The sequence below is a fragment of the Erithacus rubecula genome (genome assembly GCF_903797595.1).
Source record: "Erithacus rubecula genome assembly, chromosome: 4".
Lineage (NCBI taxonomy): Eukaryota > Metazoa > Chordata > Aves > Passeriformes > Muscicapidae > Erithacus > Erithacus rubecula.
In genome coordinates, this window is record NC_136686.1 from 57,348,100 (window position 1) to 57,369,419 (window position 21,320).

General features: G+C 39.2%; 2 protein-coding genes across 7 annotated transcripts in view; one reads left to right on the forward strand and one right to left on the reverse strand.

Moving 5' to 3' along the window:
• FAM185A (family with sequence similarity 185 member A) overlaps window positions 1-10,910 on the reverse strand; it is a 34,857-nt gene extending 23,947 nt beyond the window's left edge. Inside the window, exons 1-3 of one of the 2 annotated variants that reach the window (XM_079303182.1) lie at window positions 10,397-10,906; window positions 5,036-5,145; window positions 1,725-1,817 (exon numbers count right to left, since the gene is read on the reverse strand). In XM_079303182.1, the coding sequence (XP_079159308.1) occupies window positions 1,725-1,817; window positions 5,036-5,145; window positions 10,397-10,763 (570 nt within the window). In that variant the 5' untranslated portion in view covers window positions 10,764-10,906. Of the gene's footprint in view, window positions 1-1,724; window positions 1,818-5,035; window positions 5,146-10,396 lie in introns of both variants that reach the window. The other variant, XM_079303183.1, reaches the window with a different exon arrangement.
• Window positions 10,911-11,183: 273 nt separating this feature from the next.
• Window positions 11,184-21,320, forward strand: part of CCDC146 (coiled-coil domain containing 146) — a 69,175-nt gene continuing 59,038 nt past the window's right edge. For 4 of the 5 annotated variants that reach the window (XR_013773914.1, XM_079303128.1, XM_079303130.1 and 1 more), the window contains exons 1-2: window positions 11,184-11,324; window positions 17,409-17,866. Coding sequence is in view for 4 of the 5 variants with exons in the window: in XM_079303128.1 (XP_079159254.1) it covers window positions 17,420-17,866 (447 nt within the window). In the remaining variant the exon portion in view is untranslated. Of the gene's footprint in view, window positions 11,498-17,408; window positions 17,867-21,320 lie in introns of all 5 variants that reach the window. The other variant, XM_079303129.1, reaches the window with a different exon arrangement.

Below are 21,320 nucleotides of genomic sequence, written 5' to 3' on the forward strand. Positions count from 1 at the left end.
TCCAAGATAAAAACAAGCATCCTGCTATGTTTAAATTATGACAAATACAGCTCCTCCTCCTCACATATTCCTGCTCTTGGCCTTTCTTTCTGTGCTATCATTGTTCAACCATTTTACTAGTGTCTTCTCCCACTCCCCCCCTTAAATATTCTTCATTTCTCAAGTGCTTAGTGCCTCTTACCACATCCTCTCCCTCCCCACCTCCAGGAGAGGGCTGGAAAGGCTGACAGAGCCATAATTACATAATGATGACTGCAACTGATGGAAGAAACATCTCACAAACACACAGAGGAGACATAAGACTGATTATTAACAGAAGTGACCAACTGAGAAATCTGTCCTTCCTAACTACACTACAAAGTTTGTTAGTGGGAAGTTCAATAACAAACCAAAATATTGTTCTGTAGCTGTGAATTCATGCTAAAATGACCCACTTCATTCAAGTTACTACAGCTTTACAACTCTAAGATTGACTTCTTGTAATATTACACACTATATAGAAATACTTATGATCACAAAGAAGCACTTCAACTTCAACTTCAGAAAATTTTTAAAAAATGCTAAGAGGCATTTAAAAGCTCAAAGTAAAACAATTTTCTGAATTATATAATCCCATACACGTACAATTATTACATTTATTACATAAAAGGCAATCTCACACTCACTTACAAAGAAGCACAGATAAAGTAATGCTGACAGTTTCTGGAAAATCCAATGGCAGGCTATTTAGTTTACAGCAGGACATAAGGAACAGCTCACAGCTGACTCCAGGTCAGTGAACTGATCTGGGAACCAGCCTACAAGGTGCAAACAGTGCCACTCAGCACAGATGTGACTTTGGATGCCTGGAACTTTGAGTGTGGTCTCAAATCAATCCTTGGTAAGCCACTCTCTGGCTCTTCCAGTGCTGGTGGTTTAAAGGTGCCTATGGATTCTGACAGAGCACACATCCAAGCTGCTCCAGACTTGGCTTGGCTCCACATGTTCAGACACCAATGCTTCACATCTAATGAATCCTAATGCAACCAGGATATTAAAATACCTAAAAACAAGACTGGGTTTGAGAACTGTAGGGAGTTTAGCTCTATATTACTTTAAATAAAGGAGAATTGACTACTTATGTCAAGCAACAAAACCAGAGTAAGTTTGTGGTCAGTCTCATACTGCCATCTACTGAAAAAAAAAAAAAGTTCTCAATAAAACAGTTCTCCTGTTTGTGATTCTTCATAGTGCATCTCATAGCAAGATTACATGTGATTATATTTTGTCAGCTGCAAAGAAGTCTGCAAAACCTTCTACTCTTCCATTCTTACAACTATGCAATATTAGAAGTGTATAGCATTTACAAATATTAAGCCACTATCCAAGAGACACTAAATTAAACTCCTGAGCTTTCTCAGAATCCAAGTGCCTATATATTAGCCAAGGAGAGAGTTTAAGAATGTTGTGAGGGGTCTGTATAATTAAAGTTGATGGGTTGTATCAGCAGAACAACCTCTGTACTGATGGAATGATCACATACTTATTCCTGCTTTCCTGGAACCTGTTTAGCAATCCAAGTCAAGCATAGGATAATCAAATTTAACAGCCAAACCTAAGAAACAGTGAAATTACAAAAAACCAATGAGGGTTATTTACATATTCTTTAGCACATTCTTTGAATTTAGTCCTTTTAAAACAAATGAGAATAAGCCATTGAAGAGAAAGTTTTGCCTCCTACTTACCCCCTTTTCTGTTGCACAAATATCTGTATTTCCATAAAGTGTTCCAAGACCAATTACCTTGCCACCATTTGTCCGAATATCAATTTTATGGCTCTGAAAAAAATATAAAAACCATACAGTTAGGATAACTTGTTCTCTAGTTGTGGTTATCTTGTTTTTCAAGTTGTACCACATTAACCACTGGAAGCCTTAGTCCTGCAAGCTGGACCAGATTCTACAGTGTTTCACTGCACACAAATTCTAATTAAAATTGTTTTGCATAAGGCAAAGCTCAAGTTCTTTCACAAATAAACCAGTTTTCAAGTAAAAACTGCTCTACAGCCATTATACCTTTCAGCTGTTGGTGCATACAACCAACAAGAGAAAAAAAAGTACAGAAGTACACATAAACCAATCTCTAAAAGCAAAAAAAAAAATCCCACCAGGTCTTGAGAATAAAATGCAAACATCTGTAACAGGTAAAAAAATACGTTAAAATCAGATTTATATAAATAGAATGTCTTCTCCTTATACAGAAACATAATGAATTAAATGTTTCAATGTGGCATCACCGTTCCTTTGAGGCAGTTACACCATGCTTGTAATCAGAATAGTAGTTAAAGAGCAAATCATCCAAATCTCCTCTCCTTGAGGACAATATGGGAACTTGCAAGATTGGACAAAGTAGAATATAGCAAGGACTCACCAGTGTGGCCACTGAGAGTTCAGTAAAATAAAACCACAACATACACATGTACACTAATTCTCCCCATACCAAATTATTAGAATATCTTCTCAAAAAAAAAAAAAAAAAAAAAAAAAAAAAAAAAAAAAAAAAAAACAAACCAAAACCAATCAGGCTTTCAGAGGTAGCTATCTCTAGAGACACCTAACAGACAGAAGGATTTGCTGAGAGAAGAAAGTCACAATGATCAAGTAGCTTTTCCACTAAGAGGAAATATTCCACCAGCTGAAAGAAAAAAAGCACTAATTTTTCATAGGGCTTCTCTGAGCAAGTGAGAAAGGTTTGAATAAGGAAGATGCAAAAGGCTGTCAAGTCCTTAACAGATGTCAGAGGAAAACCAGAAAAATTTGTTCAGGAAAAGAGAAGGGCACTGGTGCAGGAGGAATCAGGCTCAGACTGTGTGTGGTGAGGATGCATGGCAGGTCTTCCACCAGTGTGAATGAGATGCCTGGAAATTCTTGTTATCACCAGTCAATGAGTCAGGAGTAATTGAGGAACATAGAAACATGATTAAAGGGTCTCTCTGGTGGCACTGTCATAATAAGAAGCATGGCAAAAAATTAAAAAGAATCAGCACTGCTTTCTCAATAAAGAATTTGTGAATAATTCATACTCTGAAGAAGACCTAAATGCCATAACTTTATTTTGGAATTACTCTTGCTATCAGTTGACCTAGAGACTTGGAAGGGGTAAAGTGAACTGGACTTCAGCAAATTAAAAAACAACCATCACCCATTCAAAAAAAAAAAAAAAAGAAAAAAAAAGTAAATCAAACCACTCTCAACAAATCTCACTGGCTGGGTAATGTTTACCACACCAAAACTGCCAGACAAAATCCATTAATAAGCCTCACAAAGACTCCCCCTTTCCATTCAATTGCTACTATGTATGATTAAGCCATGTAGATGCCAAATCTCTTAAGTATTTTGTAAAGACAATATAGATAGTATTAAAAAGAACATGCGTATTTTTAAAATTACAATTGATATAAAAAACCTCTTGCAAGTTAAGAAAATTAGCAGTTGTGAGGCTGTTTGCTGGTGCTCTTGAATAATCCCTACATGACCAATTTTATTCACTTAAAGTCACTTGCTCTCTCCTGTAAAGAGAGGGTCTGCTTTGTTAATTAATGAGGTTTGTTAATAACAGGAAATCAATATTAAAACAGCTTTAATCCATCCAGAGGAGGGCACTATCACTTCAGTTTGCTCAGTAAAGTAAATTTCCCAAGGGAATCATCTCTTATGCCTCACTATAGCATTTGGTCCATAAGATTTTTGTAGTTTTGGAAAAACCATGAAGTTTCTCCCAAATATTTCTGCTTCTCTGCTAATAAAGAATATAATTTCTGAAGCTTTATTAGAAAAAGTAAGTTCAGTCATCTTACTAGAACTATAGTACTTAAAAACAAAATTAGATTAAAACCCAGCTCTTAATTTTAAAAATTGAAGATATTTCACGTTTTGGATTCTATTTGAAACAAGATTTCCAGAAGATAAGTTAGTGGTCTTTCCTCAAAACCATCTTTTTCCATGACACCACAAAAAATTCTTGATGTGATGGCATGCTATGTTTACTATCATTATTGCTGGCCAAAACCACTTTCTTTTCTCATATTATGCAGCTTCTCATGCACTGTTGTTCTTATTACATAACAGAATTATTTTAAATTAAAAGTTGGAGATGGGCATCACATAGTACTACTAAATTCTGTTAGATTGAGGTACTTTTTGTAAAAGTAAAATGCTTAGTTACACAGAATCTGGAAGGTTCAAACTGTCTATAATTCCCTAGATGTAAAGCAAACCTAGCTCTATTGTGTATTACAACCCTCCCTTAAGTTCAATTTTCCCTATGTCTTATAAAATCATCTCTTACCACAATAGGAAAATTTTTTCAGCATTTTTCTCTGTCTCAAAAAATGTGGCCCTTCTTTTAAATTTATACAAATTTCTGCAGGTGCAATCCCAAACAATCCAGTGAATTTGATTCCAAATACCACCTAAGTCAGATAAATTGAGAATAATTTTACAACAGCTTATGTCAGCAAACTTGAATCATTAAGACTGAAGAAACAAGGTCATGCCTATGATACATACAGTATATATGAGATATACTTCAGTCAGGTATTTTGGACATGTAACGTGTAACTTCTGATTGAAAATTAACTTTAAGGGATTGTCAAAAGCTCTGATATACCAATTATTTAAAAAAAAGAAAAAAAGTCAGCAGCATGCTGCAAAGTCTTGATTGAGCAGGCATAGCTATTAACTTGCTAGACAGGAAATCTATTTTTTTTTTTTTCTTTGAGGGGCAGGGAAGACAGGAAGGCTCACTGCTGTCACTGTTTCTGCTGGCTTTGGCTATCACAAACACATGGACTTCTGACTACACATTATTTACTGTTACTGACTTTGTGCTGCAATTGTAAGCAATAGCTAAAGGTGAGGTGCTATACACAGAGCAATATGAGTCTTCCAAGGAAAAATACCAGAGTATTTCTCATGTCCAGAACTGGTATTTAAGTTTTTACACAATATCCCACCACACAATCCCTTTTCAAACAGTGGGGGAGGGTTCTTTGTACCTTTATTGACTGCAAGACACTAGTCCCCTTCTCTGTTTCTATTTTGCAGTTATCACACTCTATTTTCTGAATCTTCACGCAGCCAGTCCCTGACGTTTTGATATCCAAATCTAGAATTAAAAGAGTTTTATTAGCAACAGAATGAAAAAAGTCAGATGTCTTTAACATAGTATTTGATCATGTTACACAGTAACCACGTGTAGTAAGGAAAAAGAGCAGTTTCTTTGTTACTGAAGAAGCTGCTTGCTGTGTCCGGCCGCACACTAGAATGGCATGAGCAGTGATTATCCACAGAGGACACTGCAAGTTTAGGAAACCAGTGTTGGAGCAATCCAGCTCCAAGAGAGAACATTAAGAATCAGAAGAATGACTGTCACCTGTGGCAAGGAATCAGCAGGATGTGAACTTTTAGTGAAGTCTTACCCTTTTTCTTTTTTAACTCCATCTCCTATCTACCCTAGCCACCAATTTCATTAGAAATTCTACTCAGACACTTGGGTCTAACACACATTTTGGGGTAGAAGGTTGGCATGTGTCTGAGGCCACATATAGATTAATAAGGTTCACCAGCACAAATACACAGCCTTGCTGCTCCACTAGCCAGCAGCACAACCCAAAATCCAGCACAGAACTGGGTGTGGGTCATTCTCCCAGCCTTCTGGAAAGCCTGACATTCCCCCGGCATGAAGAAGAATGTTTGCCTCTAGTCTGAGCCACCTCCCCTTGCTACTTTTCATAGACTCCCACAAAGAAAAATCACTAGGTCTTGTAAATAAGATGCAGGGGCAGCTAAAGCATTTTTCTGCTATTTCTCTCACCCTTGAGGTTAAGGAATGGGAAAAAGTTTGAGAATGTACAGTCTGGGAGTTCTGTCTATATCAATAATCATTTCTATTAATCACTTGTATAAATGACCACCACAGTGACTGGCAAAAAGTAAAGGCAGGAGAGGAAAAAGTGACCTTGTTCTTCTAAGGATAAAAGGCAAAAAGAAGAAAAAGAAAAGTTGAAGAACAATCAGAAGCGTTTGCTGCAAGACACAACTGAAGGACTAAGAGACAATGAGCCCCATTACTCCCTAAAGGAAAGGAGATTATTTGGTAAAGAAACCTTCACTTAAAGCAAATGTCAAAGTCTTTTCTTCACTGCCACTGCCTGCTAAGGTTATCAAAAAATGAAAAGAATAATCAACATGTGCATATTAATAGGAGATTCCCAAGTCAGACCTGTGACCCAGCAGAGCCTGCAGGTCAATACTGGCACCCTGCTGCCCAGGACAGCTTCCTGGAACCAGGACAACAGTAAGCTTGCAGACCATGAAGATGAGGTTCTGAGAACTGCAATTAACAACAAATGAAAGTTCTGTCACCTGCCAGACTAAAACAATCCAAGAGCCAGAGCTAAAACACATCTTTGCAGCAAGAGTGCTACCTTAAGGCTGCAGTAAGCCAAGAGGATAATTTAGTGAAGGATGCAGGGTGTTCAAAGGTAACAATTCCTTAAGAAAAAAGGCTACAAGAGGTAGACTGGAAAGTAATGTTGATTTTGAACAAGCTGTCTTGCCCAGACTGCTCAATTCATCCCCTGGACAGCTACACAGTGCTTGGGCAGGTTTACAACCAAGACTTTTGCTATTTTGCTTTCTGAGAAGAGAGTCCCAAAAGCCAGTTTGCTTGTACAAATTTTTGAATTCAATCAATTTGAAACTCTCTTGCTCTCACTGCTTCTGTCAAAAGGGATGAGGAAAAGGCTTGAGAGTGCTCAGATTAGTCACGATACAAACTCACTACAACTTTTACAAGTTAATAAAAAAAAACTTCTGATCCTGTAGAGCTTATTATTGCCATCATTTGAAAGGTGGTTTAGTAGTATAATCCTACCACCAAAGATGGGTGCTAAAAGAGGACCCAGAAGTCTAGAAATTCATAAATATGTCATTAAGAAACACCAGAGACTTCTGGAAATACACTTTGTGCCTTGATCCTCTGCAGTCACACTACTTTGCTAGCCTTGATATAACAAAAATTAGTGGACAAGGAATTGAGCCCCTCTGTCTCCTTCCCTCTGAGTTCCTGAACCAAGGATAAACAACTCCATAAAGAAGCAGATTGGAAGCTGGAAAACATTGCCAATGAAATTTTAACAAGGAAGAACAAGATACAACCTGTTTCAGTGCCAAAACTCCAAAAATAGCCAGTTTGATTACTCCCTAGCAAAGACAAGGGCTGAAGCCAACTTTAGCCACATAAACCACAAAGAATGCATGAAGATCTTCATGGTGTAAAAGACTTGTAGTAGAAAAAAAGACTTGTATCTGAAATACTTTAGTATCAGAATGTAGGCAGGGCACTCAAGCACCTCAGTTATTAAGCTGCCTTAAGCTATAACACTTGAAATAGACTGGAGAATTATTTATTTTCAGATGACTCAGCAGCACTAGACTACTAGAATTATCTCAAATTATGGTTATGCAAGCCCTCGGTTCAGTTTACTTCTGCATACTCACACAGTCAGTGTACAGTAACCAGAAATCAAAGAGGTGGTTTCAGGTTTAATCAACATATGCAAAAATAAATAAGCTTGATTAAACAAATTCCTTGACACTTTCTATTGATGAGGGTTAAATGTATCAGAGAGGAATTATCAGATCACATATGATACTAAAATCCTATACAGAGCTCACAACTAGACACTAAGACAAACAGGATCTTTTGGTACTTGCCCTACTATGCTCCTAGAGGTTGCCTTTGGTTTAAAATGGATATTTAAGCTCTGCATCTTCCACAGATGCTCTTCATTCAGGCTCTAAGGAGTTTTAGATAACTTGCAGCTTCCTGGATAAGCTCCAGCCTAAATTGCGAAAGCTGTTATGAAATGCCTTTACTTCCAAAGTGAAGAAAACAACACCAAAAAGAGATTCACATCGACCTCTAAGTGATTGACAGAGCTCAGGCAAAACCATCTAAGCAGAACAGTTAACATCTTCCTCATGCATCCAAGGAAAGCCAGAGAAAGGCCAAAATCTTTGCAGAGCAACAGCAGTTCCTCTCTTGTTTGAGATGTGTTTTTACAAGGGGTAAGATCTTTTGCTTATGCAATGACATTTAGTAGATAATTATTTTCAAAATAAATAAATGCAGAAATTCACGCACAAACTAATACTCAGAAGATAAAAAAAAAAAACCTCAAAATAATAAGAATCTCAAAGACAGGACAAAAGGCAAATGACTGTTTTTCATCAATCAGGACTCATTATCAAGACTTTTAGGAAGGTTCCCCACATTGAATCCCTTTATGAAGGCTGAAATTTGTAACATCTTAGCACAATGAATTCTGCACCTCAAGAATCACCAGCTCTGGAGTGATTTGTAACAGGCACTCAGAGATCCTGGAGAAACTGAAATAGCAAAGGCCTACAGTATCAGACAAAGCTGGTACCTGAGAATTGAAGGGTAATAAAAGGGACACTGGGTTTCCTTGATTATCAGTAATTACAGAATGGACTCTGTAAACGTGGTACAGACAAGCCAAGGTAATCTTTGTGTGTGCCAAGCAAGGGAGAGGGAAAAAATTAGAAAAACTGTGAGATAACAACTAAAAATTCTCAGGTAAGAGTCAAGACTGCAAGACTTGGAGAAGACAGTCCTGCTACAGTTCAGTGACAGAGCCAATGAATACAGAGGTAACAGCTGATCTGTTTAAGAGAACAAACTTGGATTTTCAAATGTCTTTAACAATATGCTTAATTCCATATTCTCTGTCAACTGAAAGTTCTGCACCACCTTCAACAGTGCAAGAAGTTGGAAATCAGCACAAATAGCAAGGTTGAAAACTTTTATCAATGACACCACATTATTCAGACTAGTTAAAAACTCGCTGACAAATTGCAGGAGGACCTTGGAATACCACATACTCAAATGATAAAGTAGCAGGAAATTAAATTGTGGACTCTGCCAAGAGTTTACCAGGGAACTCTCACCCTGAAACTGTTTCCATGTGCAAAGGGGCACTCAGCAGAGAAATCCACTGAGGGGTTGAGCTGTATCAGGCTCTGAAATCCCATGATGACAACAGCTGACAGCTAAGAGAATGCTTAGATGAAGTATGATTTATATTTGTTCTGTTCTTATTCTTCCCTGAGCATCTGTTTATGACCAGACACAGGGCAGTAGGCTGCTGGAGTCATGGTAGGAATCAGTACAGCCAGAGCAAAACACACCGAGGGCAGGAAGGGAGAAATTACATGCACAAATATTCTGTATTTAGTTACAAAATATTTGTGTATATATTAGTTGCTAGGAAACAAAACAGACCCTAAATTGTGATAAACATATTTAAGAAACACCCCTTCAGATACAAGCAGTGTTTAAAAAAAAAAAAAAAAAAAAAGTAAATTATAGGGATGAGTAAGACTGGAAAATGTGAGAATGATGTTACGTCAAACCCATAGGATTTCTCCATTTTGAATTATATATAGTTCAGGTCTTTCTAAAAGAAAAGAAGAAAAAAGAAAGCACATTGTAGAATTTTCCCTAAGACACAGGGCAGGAAAAAAATAAATTAAGATGAAAGGTGCAGAATATCTTTGCTGTATATAACATGATATTCTACAAAAGTTATAGGCCACATGTATGATGAGTAAGTAGGGTGGGATCATTTCACATATCACAACTGCAGCAGGGCATTAAATGAAATAATTAAGCAGTCTTCAATAACTTCAAGTAAAACAAGAGACCAGGTGCATCATACATCAAAAAGTTTTTTCAGCATGGTGAAACATCCTGCACTGTATAGGAAATTGATAAATCCATAGGAAAAAACCAAAAACACATTAGTGACTGAACACAAATCTCTTGAGTTTGTACTTCCTAAAACTTAGAACCACTGTCATAACTTCTCTGTGAGTCCAGTAGAGATGTTTATTGGTTTCAGCCTCTACAGCTGCTCTCCCAGATTGTTCCCTACAAGAAACCCTACACAGGTTATAGCCCTATGCCCAAACAGATAATGCAACCTTTGTACTGGACAAGGGAGCCCTTCTTGGCGTTTCATCTGTACCGTGTCCCTATGGATAGCACCGAGCACAACAAACGCCAGTGGAGCTGGAGGATGCTCTGCCTGCCGCAGAGCCCCGGGAGCGGGAGTGCCCAGCCCTTGCTGAGGATGCTCTGGGAGCCGAGAACAGGGAGCAGCAGCAGCCAGGGCAGGGTCAGCACCAAACCACGTATCCCAGCACCCAGGAAGTCCAGGAACGCAGGGAACGACACGGGATGTTTCAATCAGCGAGGGCGCGATGCCGTTTCCAAAGCCGGCTCCCAGCCCTGCGGGATCCCCCGATCCCCGCGCCTCCCCCGCACTCACCGAACTTGGCCGGCGTTCGCACGTCCACGGCGGCCTTGCTGTCCACGCCGTCCGCCACGATGGCCACCTGCCCCAGCGCCTCGTCGTGCTCCACCCGCACCGGGCCCCGCTCCCGCCCGGGGCTGCCGCCGCTCACCGACACCAGCAGCCGGTCCGCGCCCGGGCAGCGCTGCGGGTCCAGCGGGCGGATGCTCACCTGGCACGGCAGCCGCACCCGCAGCCGCCCCCGCGGGCTCACCGACAGCGCCCACTCCCGCGGCGGGGGCGGACCGGGGCCGCTGCGACCGCGGCGGGGCACGGGCAGCGCGCACCTCCCGCCCGCCGCTCGCACAGCCAGGGCCGCCCAGCGCGGGAGCAGCGCCCTCATTGCGGCCGGCGGGGCGGCAGCGCCCGGGCCGGACGGACCGACGGACGGAACGAGGCCGCTCCGGGCGGGCTGGCGGCAGTCACCCCCGGCCGGTCACGTGGCGCGGCTGCACGCGGGGAGCGGGAGCGGCACCGGCACGGCCGGTAAACAGGCGGTGGCTCCGCCGCGGAGCCTCCTGGGAACCGTAGTTCTGCAGCGCGCGGAAGGAACTCCAGCCGTGCCCACGGGCCTATCGGAGACCGGGGAGGGCGGGGCATTGCCGAGAATCTGCTGCTATTGGGCAGCGGTGTTGGACGCGGGAGCCAATCAGAAGCGGGGGCGGCTGAGGCGGGCGGAAGGCGGTGCGCGGGTCGCCATAGCGACGGGGACGCTCGGCGGGGCCGGGGGACACTCGAGGGGACCGGGGCCGGGGCCAAGAGAGGCAAAGCCGCGGCTCCGACGTCGAGGCGGGAAGCGAGTCAAGCGGCGCCGCCGCAGCATTGTCCGAGGAGCCCCTGAGGGGCGGGAGTGCACCCCCCGTCCGGGGCCAGGGCGGTGCTGAGTCGCGCGTGAGGAGACGAGGTACCCGGGGCCGCCTGTCCCTCACTGCTCTAAAACCTGCAGCCAACCTGCGTGTATTGAAATGTCCTCGGTCAGCCCCTGTAGAAGCAGTTTGGCAGATGTGGTGGAAAGCCAGTTATTTGTTGTTGGTTTTTTGAAGGGATAGCACAAAGCACCAGAATTGCTCTCTGTCAGTAAGTTTTGGTCAATATGTTATGTGTTGTACTGCTTTTTAGTAGTTCTGAAGCCAAGCAAATGAATATTTTCATGACCGCATAAATACGCCATGAGACATTTGTCCTTACAGGGTTTACAAACAAGCAGGGAAACACTTCATTCAGTTTAAAAGACTCTTCTGGACTTCATAGCTCACGTTATCATCGTATAACAATTTTAAAAAATGAGGTGGGGCATGTGGGCAATAGATGAAGTACAGTCAGGGGCGATTCTTGTAACAGTTGTCGTTTACTGCAATAATGAGAGAGGAAAACGCCCAGAAAGCTGCTTTGTCTTAGCAAGATTGCAACATGGAACAAGAAATAATGAAATCTGGGCCTGTTACTTAAGCACTGTCTCTCTTTTGCATTCCATGTGTTTCTTTTTCATAAATATCCATGCAAGCGTGATACTTAGTCATCAAATACTTTTCATCTCATTAGCTCTATTTCCCTTTCTGTCACTGTCTGGCTTTGATTATTTATGAGTCTGAAATAATCTCAGTGGCCAAGAAGAAAGAAGATTGCCCTGGTTTTTTGGTCCATCGGTAATTTTCACTGTGGAAAGTTTAATGAAGATTCATATTCACCAATGAGGCCCTTCAAGTTAAATTATTTCATTGGTTTACATTACTCAGTCTCAAAAAATCATTGCTTTAAACACAAAAAGGGCCAGCCTGCTTTATGATAGTCTAGTATACAAAAGTTGAATTCTAGAAAGTCAAACAAGTATCAAGAAATATCTGGGGACATAATGGGGGCTGGAAATTTTTTTTCCTAAATCTTCAGAAAACAGTTGATTTTGGGGGAAAAAAAAAAAATCTACAAAATTCTCACCCTTGAGACCAGTACCAAATTTGGATGTCAGATTGTTTGTCAGGGGGAAAGTTACAGATGTTTAAGAGATGTGTTGCAATGTGCTGTGACTCCACTAGATGACAGCCAGCTCAGCAAGTAACTGTGATCCGGCTGTTCCGAGGGAACCCTGCCCAGGTGAGGAGGGGCTCCCTGTGTCAGCGCTGCTGTTCCTGATCCTCCACTCGCACCTCCTCTAAACCGACAGTGCTGCTTCCCCACAGCCCCCTTCTCCTCCTGGAGCTTGGTATTTGGTGCTTCTCATTTAGGCAGAGGTTTATCAGTACCCACCATCCACAGTAAACCGTGTTGATTCACCTTTAAGTGTCAGGCTTTGATCAGTTAAGAACTTAACTTAGTTCAAGAAATCATTCCAATAAACCATTCAGCCTCAGTTATGTTTTTATTTCATTTTTGCTGTTGGATTTTCTCATTAGGTACAGTCTAAGCATGCTCACATGGTTAAAAATACTGAACAAAACTGCTAAAAAGTAATTCCTAGGAAGAAGTTCTTTCTCCATACACATGAAACCTCGTGTGTTTAATGTTTTACTTATGTCATCTGTATTTTTGCTATATTGATTCTGTTTAACTTTCATGCATTTGTTTGAGTCAGCTGGTATAGCATTTAGCAGATTCCAACAGTGAAAGAATATTTATTCATTTATTTATTTAATTGTTTTCCTCTTTCATTTTCTGGCATGACATTTGCAGGAAAAGAAAGCGGTCTCAGATTTATAAGTGAAGATTTAATTAGAACTCGACTTTTGATAGTTGCATGATTTCTTAGTGAATTACAATCCTTTTTTTTCCACTTTACCTGATATTGGAATTTTATGGCAAAGAATATTCAGTATTTCAGACAAAAGATCAAAAAACCCCTAAAACTCAGAAGTTCTATAAAGTGATATAAAACAGATTTTAAGCCAAAGCATTATCAGCATTACCCTTTTAGGCTAAGGTGAGAGAGAGATTTCAAGGAAAGAGGAAATAAATAAGGAGTATGTACAGGAAAGGCTGTAGAAGGAATACATTTTTCTGACTTTTTTGATTTGGAGTTTATCACAGAATAATCATTTCTTAGGGAAATAGGGCCACCTTTATTTGTATTTTGATTTTCTTTAGTGGTGCATTTCTGAACTGTATCCTAAAACCTCAGTTCTCAAGATGTGTCTAGGGTTCAGTAGATAGGCAAATTATGTTTTGTTTGTTTCCTCCTCTGTACTTTAGCCTTGCAAAGCACACAATGGTTTGGATTTCAGGAATTTTTTTTGTTTGTTTGTCACACTACCAGAAATTTTCTCAGGAAATTAAGTTCCTCATGAAAACCAGGTGAAATGGGAAGTGGCAAATCTTAGCATTCAAACTCTCTCTATCTTAGCCATATCTAATTAGAACTCCAGCAGATAAAGTCTGTGTGTGGCTCAGGGTGGTTCTACCCCAAATAAGAGAGACTTGAAAACATGGGAAAACAGCAGAACTTATGACAGAAATTGGTGAGCAGTTTAGGTACATGGTGTGCTCTCATTGTCCCAAAGTGGTGAGGTTGTACAGCCTACTCAAACAATCCATTCTGATTCACATGCAAATGATAATGTCCTATTGTACACAATGTAGTTTTAAATTCAATTATTGTTTAATGTTGGTGTGGTTTTGTTGTTTAACGACATCCATTCATGCTGAAGCACAGGCTCTACCCAGTTAAAGCAGAAAGCCTCCTACTTTAACATTAGGAAAAAACCATAAAATAATATTTTATGGGATTGAAAGAGGATTACTGTGTGATCAAATAAATCTATGGTGCTCCTGTTATTAATATTATCTGTAGGTCTCATAGGACTTATCCCTTCTCCTTGAAGAGGATGTGTTAGAACTGCAGAAGTTTTGGAGAAGGATGATAAGGACAGTGGAAAGCAGAGAAGGGCTTTGGTGCCAGTGACTGCAGGTAGATAGTCTGCATCAGCTTAGAAAAAGGGTTGTAAAATGATGATTCAGCATTAGGAGTAAACCTAGTGGCATAGAAAAGATGTGATTATCCAGTGACTCATCCAGTAAAAAAACTAGGTGACATCAAGCAGCCAGATTTGAAGGCAACAAGAAGCACTGGTTATTCATTTGAGGTAAAATGAGAATCTCCATTCTCCTGTATTTTACCAATACTGAAAGTTTTGTATGAGTTCAAGGAGAAAGGAGATGGGTTCAGGGAAGTATCACCACACCATGACTGGTGGGTACTTCTGTCCTTCCCCAGTTGTAGGCTGGAAGTGTGCAGAGACAGTTGATTCATCTTCATGCAGGGACCTGCATCTCTTTATGCTCAGAATAAAATTTTACTACTTTTTGCCCTATCACTCTGAAAAGAACCAATGCAGCTAAATGTCACCTACCTGGATTCTGCACTGCGTTTGTATGAACATTGCTGTTTGCTAGAGAGAGGTAAATATGCTGAAATTACTTTGGGGAATCTGAGTTCAGACTTTTATTATTATTGCTGCCCTAAAGCTGTTTCACAAGATAATTCTCAGACTGATTTTTGACCCAGGTTCCAAAACAGCCTTGTAATTCTTGATCTCTGCAATTCTGTATCTTGGATCAAGGCTGTGATATTATTTGCAGTTCTACAGTTTGAAAACATCCATACTTATTGGGCTATTTTGTGAAGTCAGAAATAATGACAACTTTAATTCTTATTTCAATTAGACAGTTTATTTACCAGATTCTACAAGGATACAAATTTTCCACTTTCCTTTTTGAGGTTTATAGATCCAATTTTATATAAGCTGAATTATATATTTAGTAATGTAGTAGGTAATGGGAGAATGCTAATCTTATTTTAATGTCCCATAAACCTACTTAAGCTTTATTTATGTCTGCCCTCTCTTAAAACCACATGGAGACAAGGGCTTGTCACAGTAGCTGAGGCTGTCTAATGGTTCTTGTCTGTCTCAGATTTCTACAGTCATGTCTTAACATAGAACTAGGAACATTTCAGATTCAGAAGATCTTTTTGTTTTTGCTTTTGGTTCTCTCCCTGCCCAGCAAACTGGAGTCTTGGTGAGGACTCTTTTGTACCACCATACTGGGAGAAGATATATTTTTGATTGATGTCAACTGTATGTTTCACATACAAGTATCAACAAATATGCCTACACTCATGAAACTCTCACATTTTGATGTTGTTCCATTAGTTTCTGCCACAGTGCTTTTTCCTCTGTCTGAATTCTATGTTGAGAGGAACAAATAAAGCAACAGTAGCCATAAATAGAGAGTGTATTAGTTAAAATATTCAGCAGTTCTTTACAGATGAAAAATCACTCGCTATTTATAAATGTGTATACATGTTTATGTACAGTAACTCAGGGTTTATTTCTTGGCCTCTATGATGTTTACAGTTATTTCACAATGTTTTGACTCCTCCAGGAGGGATCATGGAATTGCTTTTTTTTCCATAAGCAAATACAGACACTGAAAGCTCTTTAAAAGTCAAAATGTTCAGTACTAAAGAAAGTAATAAACTTGCCAGTTTAACTAACTTTCACTACCTTTATAGACAAGTGACTTTTCAAAAGGTGAATACAAACAACACAACAAATTTTCTATCCGTTTTCCCACCACAATTATAAAAAAGAAATTGTATTTTTCTTAACTGTCAGCTTTCTGGCTGTGGAAGGTCAAATTGCACTGTCTGTTTCATTGGAAAGATCTGGTATATATTATTGAAATAATCTCGAAATTTTTTCTTAATTTTATTACAGTTTTATTTTGCTTTTCCTTGATTTATAGTAAGATGATCTCTTCTGAAAAGAGAAATGTCTCCTATATGTTATGTGAAAGGCTGAATCATGTCAAGACTGCCTAAATTGAAGAGGATTCTGCATCTTTGACAGCTGATATGGGTTTTATAATGATGTGGTTCCATAGCAGAATATGATGTCCTGTGCATAATAGCTAATGTAGAAAGACCTTCTGGTGTCAGGTGAACATTTGCAAAAGCTGACAGTCTTTCTCCCAAAATTTTGCACTAAAATACTGTGATATTGATTTGTCCATTCCTGTCATCTACAAACTACTTCAGTGAACTTGTGAAGGAATTCTTAAATTCCTTCATCTCCACTTTGAACTGTGCTTTACAAATGTTCAATGCGTCCCCTACCTCATATCTCATGGCAAGATTTCTCATAAGTCCCTCTTCCCCTCTCTTGGATCATCCCATGTCTCTTACATCTTTCTCCTGAAATGTTTTTGTTACCTTTCATGCATTTTCATGCAAAAGATATTTTAAAATGCTTTGGATATACAAAACTCTTAAGACGCTGTAATGGCAGAAGATGCATAACATTAATTCCTGTTTGATGTCATGATGAGGACCAACCTGATGGCCACTGCTATCTTATTGAGCACCAGGAACATTGTATCCCCTTGTATTCCAAATCCCATTTCCCTCATCCACCTTGGCATTTTCACATGCTTCGAAGAGTTCTGATGATTGAAGCTTGGGAATATAATTCTCAAGTGCTGGACCAAGATAGTAAACACAAAGTGAAATTATAGAACTTTATGGCATTAAGTCTCATCATGCTGAGAAGTGAGTATTGAATGTCCTTGATCTAATTCTTTCTAATGAAAATATCTTAGAGATTTCTATTCCTAAATGACAGATATGAATATGGGATTTTCTATAATATTAATATAGCAAAATTGTGTTTCCAACAAACCTGCTTGTTCCAACCTTCTTTAATTTCTCTCTCTGTGCATTTATTAAAAGACTGTGTTACTTAACTGGACTAAGAGCTTTCTTCAGGATATTTTACAAATACTTAAGAGGGTGATAGAGTGATAGTGCAGCCTCTTGCATGAAGTCTTTCATGCAGTTGTAACTGTAGACTTACCTAATTTGCTCACATTGTGACTTCCATGGTTTGAACGTGGGTCTGACATGCTGATATAGTGGTTTTTACACTTTCACATTTATCTTTCACTATCCTATATATCCCTGGATCTAATGGACTGTATTGGTATTTTTGTTACTTTCTAGAGCTTTAAATAATGAGTCAGGCTGGTGAAGAAGGGCCCACTGACACAGAACTGGCAGCTGAGAATGAGTCACCTCCCCATGTGCTGACTCCAACAGCTCCTAGCCAGGAAGAGGGACCCACTCCAACATCTCCTAGCCAGGAAGAGGGACCCACTCCAACAGCTCCTAGCCAGGAAGAGGAACCCACTCCAACAGCTCCTAGCCAGGAAGAGGGACCCACTCCAACAGCTCCTAGCCAGGAAGAGGAACCCACTCCAACATCTCCTAGCCAGGAAGAGGGACCCACTCCAACATCTCCTAGCCAGGAAGAGGAACCCACTCCAACAGCTCCTAGCCAGGAAGAGGGACCCACTCCAACATCTCCTAGCCAGGAAGAGGAACCCACTCCAACATCTCCTAGCCAGGAAGAGGAACCCACTGACGTAACAGCAAGTCCTGCATTTCAGTGTTTAGATGAGGTACCGTGTGCCCCAGATTTCTCCGTAGCAGTGCAAAGTAATTTTTCTGAGGTGTATCTTCTGCTGTTAATAATTGAAGGTTGTTACCATAGACTATCTATATCATCCCCATTTCTTTGAATTTTCTAAGTGGTAAGAAAATTTTGTGAAGCAGTGTCATATTCTTGTTGGTGATGCTGTGCTTGATAGATAACCATGTTGGGTTTTTTTTATTGTGGCTTTAAGGGCAATGAGAATACAGGGGTCTTGGTTTTGGTCTGGTAGTATTCTATCTGTAGAGGTAATTGCATCATGATTTTTTAAAAGAGGTAATTGCATCAGGATTTTTTAAAAGGCTCCACAGCTGCAGGAAAAATCACAGGTAAGTGGCTCATTAGGCACTATTAACTGATGATGATGATAGAAGAAACCTTTTGGAGCTCAGTTTATTTTGTGAATTTTTTGTATTAAGGAGTCTTTCAGAATACTAGAAGTATTTTAGAATTTTAAATATCAAATATATATCAAACAGAATCCTTAAAAATGTAAGGCCAGAGAGTCATTAAGAGATAATACAATCCAAAGTTGGCACTGATGTAGATTCTCTGCAGATATTTGTCTAATTTGTTCTTAAATCTTCAATTGATAGAGATAACTCTTTCCCAGCATGTCATCATTGCCTGGGTTTTATAAAAAGTTTTCTCTATATCCCAGTTTAAGTTTCTGTCCTGGTTTCAAGGATTTCATTTGCAGTGAATAATGCAGCTTTCTTCTTGACTTTCCCACTTCCAAAAGGGAGACCAGCCGATTTCTGCCCTCTTTCTAATAAAAATATACATATCTGTCTTGTCTCCTTATCAGGCTTTGTTCATACTTCACATTTTTCTTGATGTTCTTACCTAAAGTTGCTTTACCTTGGACTCTTTCCATGTTGGATCTTCATGTTTACAAAAAATTCAACAGTATGACAAAGAATTCTGAAGCAAATTTTGTTTCCGATTATGTGATGCTGATTGATGTCTATCTGCTATCTATAAGAGCTTTAATGTCAAAGAATGGTGCATGTGTTTAAATGTTTTTTGAGGGGAGAAAGGTACTTCTCATTTTTCTCCTATTTGTCATATGTGCTGCAGGAAAGAAGAGGAAGTCACATAAAGGTTGGCGACAACTTTCAAATATAAGTATCTAGAATCAATATTTCATATAATTCTTCAGTGGCACAGTGGCATCTAACAACACCATTCTAGAAATTACAGTTTTTTTCAATTTCTTTTGGTAACAAACTGGTTTTTAATTCTCTCGTAACTTAGGTTAAATAATGGGTTTTAAGTTCCCTATTAAAAAAAAAAAGTTTATTTATCTTTAAATGAAGTTTCCTAGAAAAGCTACCTTGGTAGGTCAGGATATAATTTTTTTAACATAAGCACCGTTTCTGTCCCCATACACATTCTGTAACGTGCTTTCTGCTATTATAAAATAATAACATCACTATATTTTTGCATGCTAACTATAGCACTGCATAATTTGTTTCAGCACTCACTGAATATGTATGTAGTCTATCAAAGATACAAAAATCTTGACATAGCTTAGTAGGTTCAAAGCAAACAACATTTTTAAACTTAAGCTAAACCTGGCACACTCCACACTACAGGCTTCAAAGGCTCCTGGCCCAACAAAAAACCATATAAATATGTTGGCACAGACAACTAAGACAGATGTTGTCTTCACCTCCATGCACAGGAATCTGACTGCTGATTAAATAAACCTTTTTTAACTTTGTTGAAATAGTCACTTGGGAAATCAGCTAGGGCTGATAATGTGTCTGTAAGCTAGAGTATGGCTTTTTGAAACAGCTTCCAGCAAACAGGAAATAGTTTGTACTTTGAATGTTAAAGCAAATTGTTGTTGCAATGGGAAATTTGATTGTTCCTAAGAAGCTGGAACTTGGGTGAATTTACAGGTGCCTTCAAACAGCAGGAATGGGAGCAGAGCTGGTGTAACATGCTCAGTCTGTAGAGAGGTTCTTTTTACCACTGGCAGGTGATATTGTGGGGAAACAAGGCCCGGAAGTGGTTGGGTGTATTTGAACTATCACAAAGCAAATGTTATTTCTGTTCATTTCTGAAAAGTCTGTTTGAAATATTTATGATGTCTTGTTTTTCTATGCTGTTATAAAGTCAAGTGTGTAGATTTCGTACCATACAGAGGAACTGGAGCTCTCTAGTGTGAGACTAGGGGAAGGAATAACCTATAACTGTAACATCTTCCTGCATTTTCACCTTTTCTCAGCCATTTCTGATACTCATGAGACTTGACAAGGATATTGCTATATTGTTTACCAAAGCTATCTCCCTCTTACTGTTTTCTTGCCTAAAATACGTATTTCAACAAGGCAAATTTCTTCTAAAAATTTGGTCTACCTGGCCTTGTATGTGATGAGGAAGCCAGAGCAGTGTTAACCAATCATACATTGAATAAAAACATCAGTGGTGGAGAATCATCTGTCACACACATGAAGTTATTTTAAATGTTAAAAAAGGGATTCCTAGCTTAGTTATTCAAAGCACCTGTGTCCAAATCTTCTGAATAAACAGAGCCTTAAATATCTGCATGAGAAAGAATCCTTGTATTTGGATTTGACATAGGGAGGTTAAACTGCAGAGTGAAGGAGAGAGGCTTTTGTACTCTGTCTGAAGAAAGACATGAGAATTTCTGTTTCTGAAAGTGCATCCTGTTCTTCTCCTTAAAAATAATTCACTCCATGTAAATGCTTAAAAGTGTGTAAAGCCTACTGTTATTTTGTGCAGTGTAATTTTAAATGATGGCATACTATTCTGCTAAAATATAATCTTAATTAAACTTCCAGTTTGTCTTGATAACATGTACATAATCAGGTAATTTGGGTTATTTTTCCCTGTTATTATTTTCAAAATGTATTAGTCTTTTACTGAGATCAGATGAAACTGATGAATGAGGACTTAAAAAATATTATTGCTTTCATAATTTCCATGTTCTCATGACTTGTGAGAACTCATGACTTGTTCTCATGTGAGGGTTGAACTTGACATACCATCTTAAAACTGTATTTTCTGTTTCTGGTTACTATTGAGCGAGACAGCCAAATTAACTTCTGGCAGAGGAACTATAACTCCATAAAAGCTTAATTAAAGCAGTGAATGAAAGAGATTGATTTAGTATGTGAAATATTTGAATCTAGCAGGGCCTATAGATGGTGTTGATCAGCCATTTTAGTTTAAAATTTATGTCAATATCTTCAGGTCTATGTGTATCATTTTATCTTTTTTTTTTCCTGAAAGTAAAAGAACACCCAAAAAATCTAAAAATATATTAAATATGCTTAAATCCTCTGTCTTTGTAGGCCTGCATTTAGTTATATTCTCTTTTTTTTGCTCTATGAAAATTCGAAGTTGCATCCTACCTGCTTCGGTGTTTACATGACATGTAAGCCATGGGA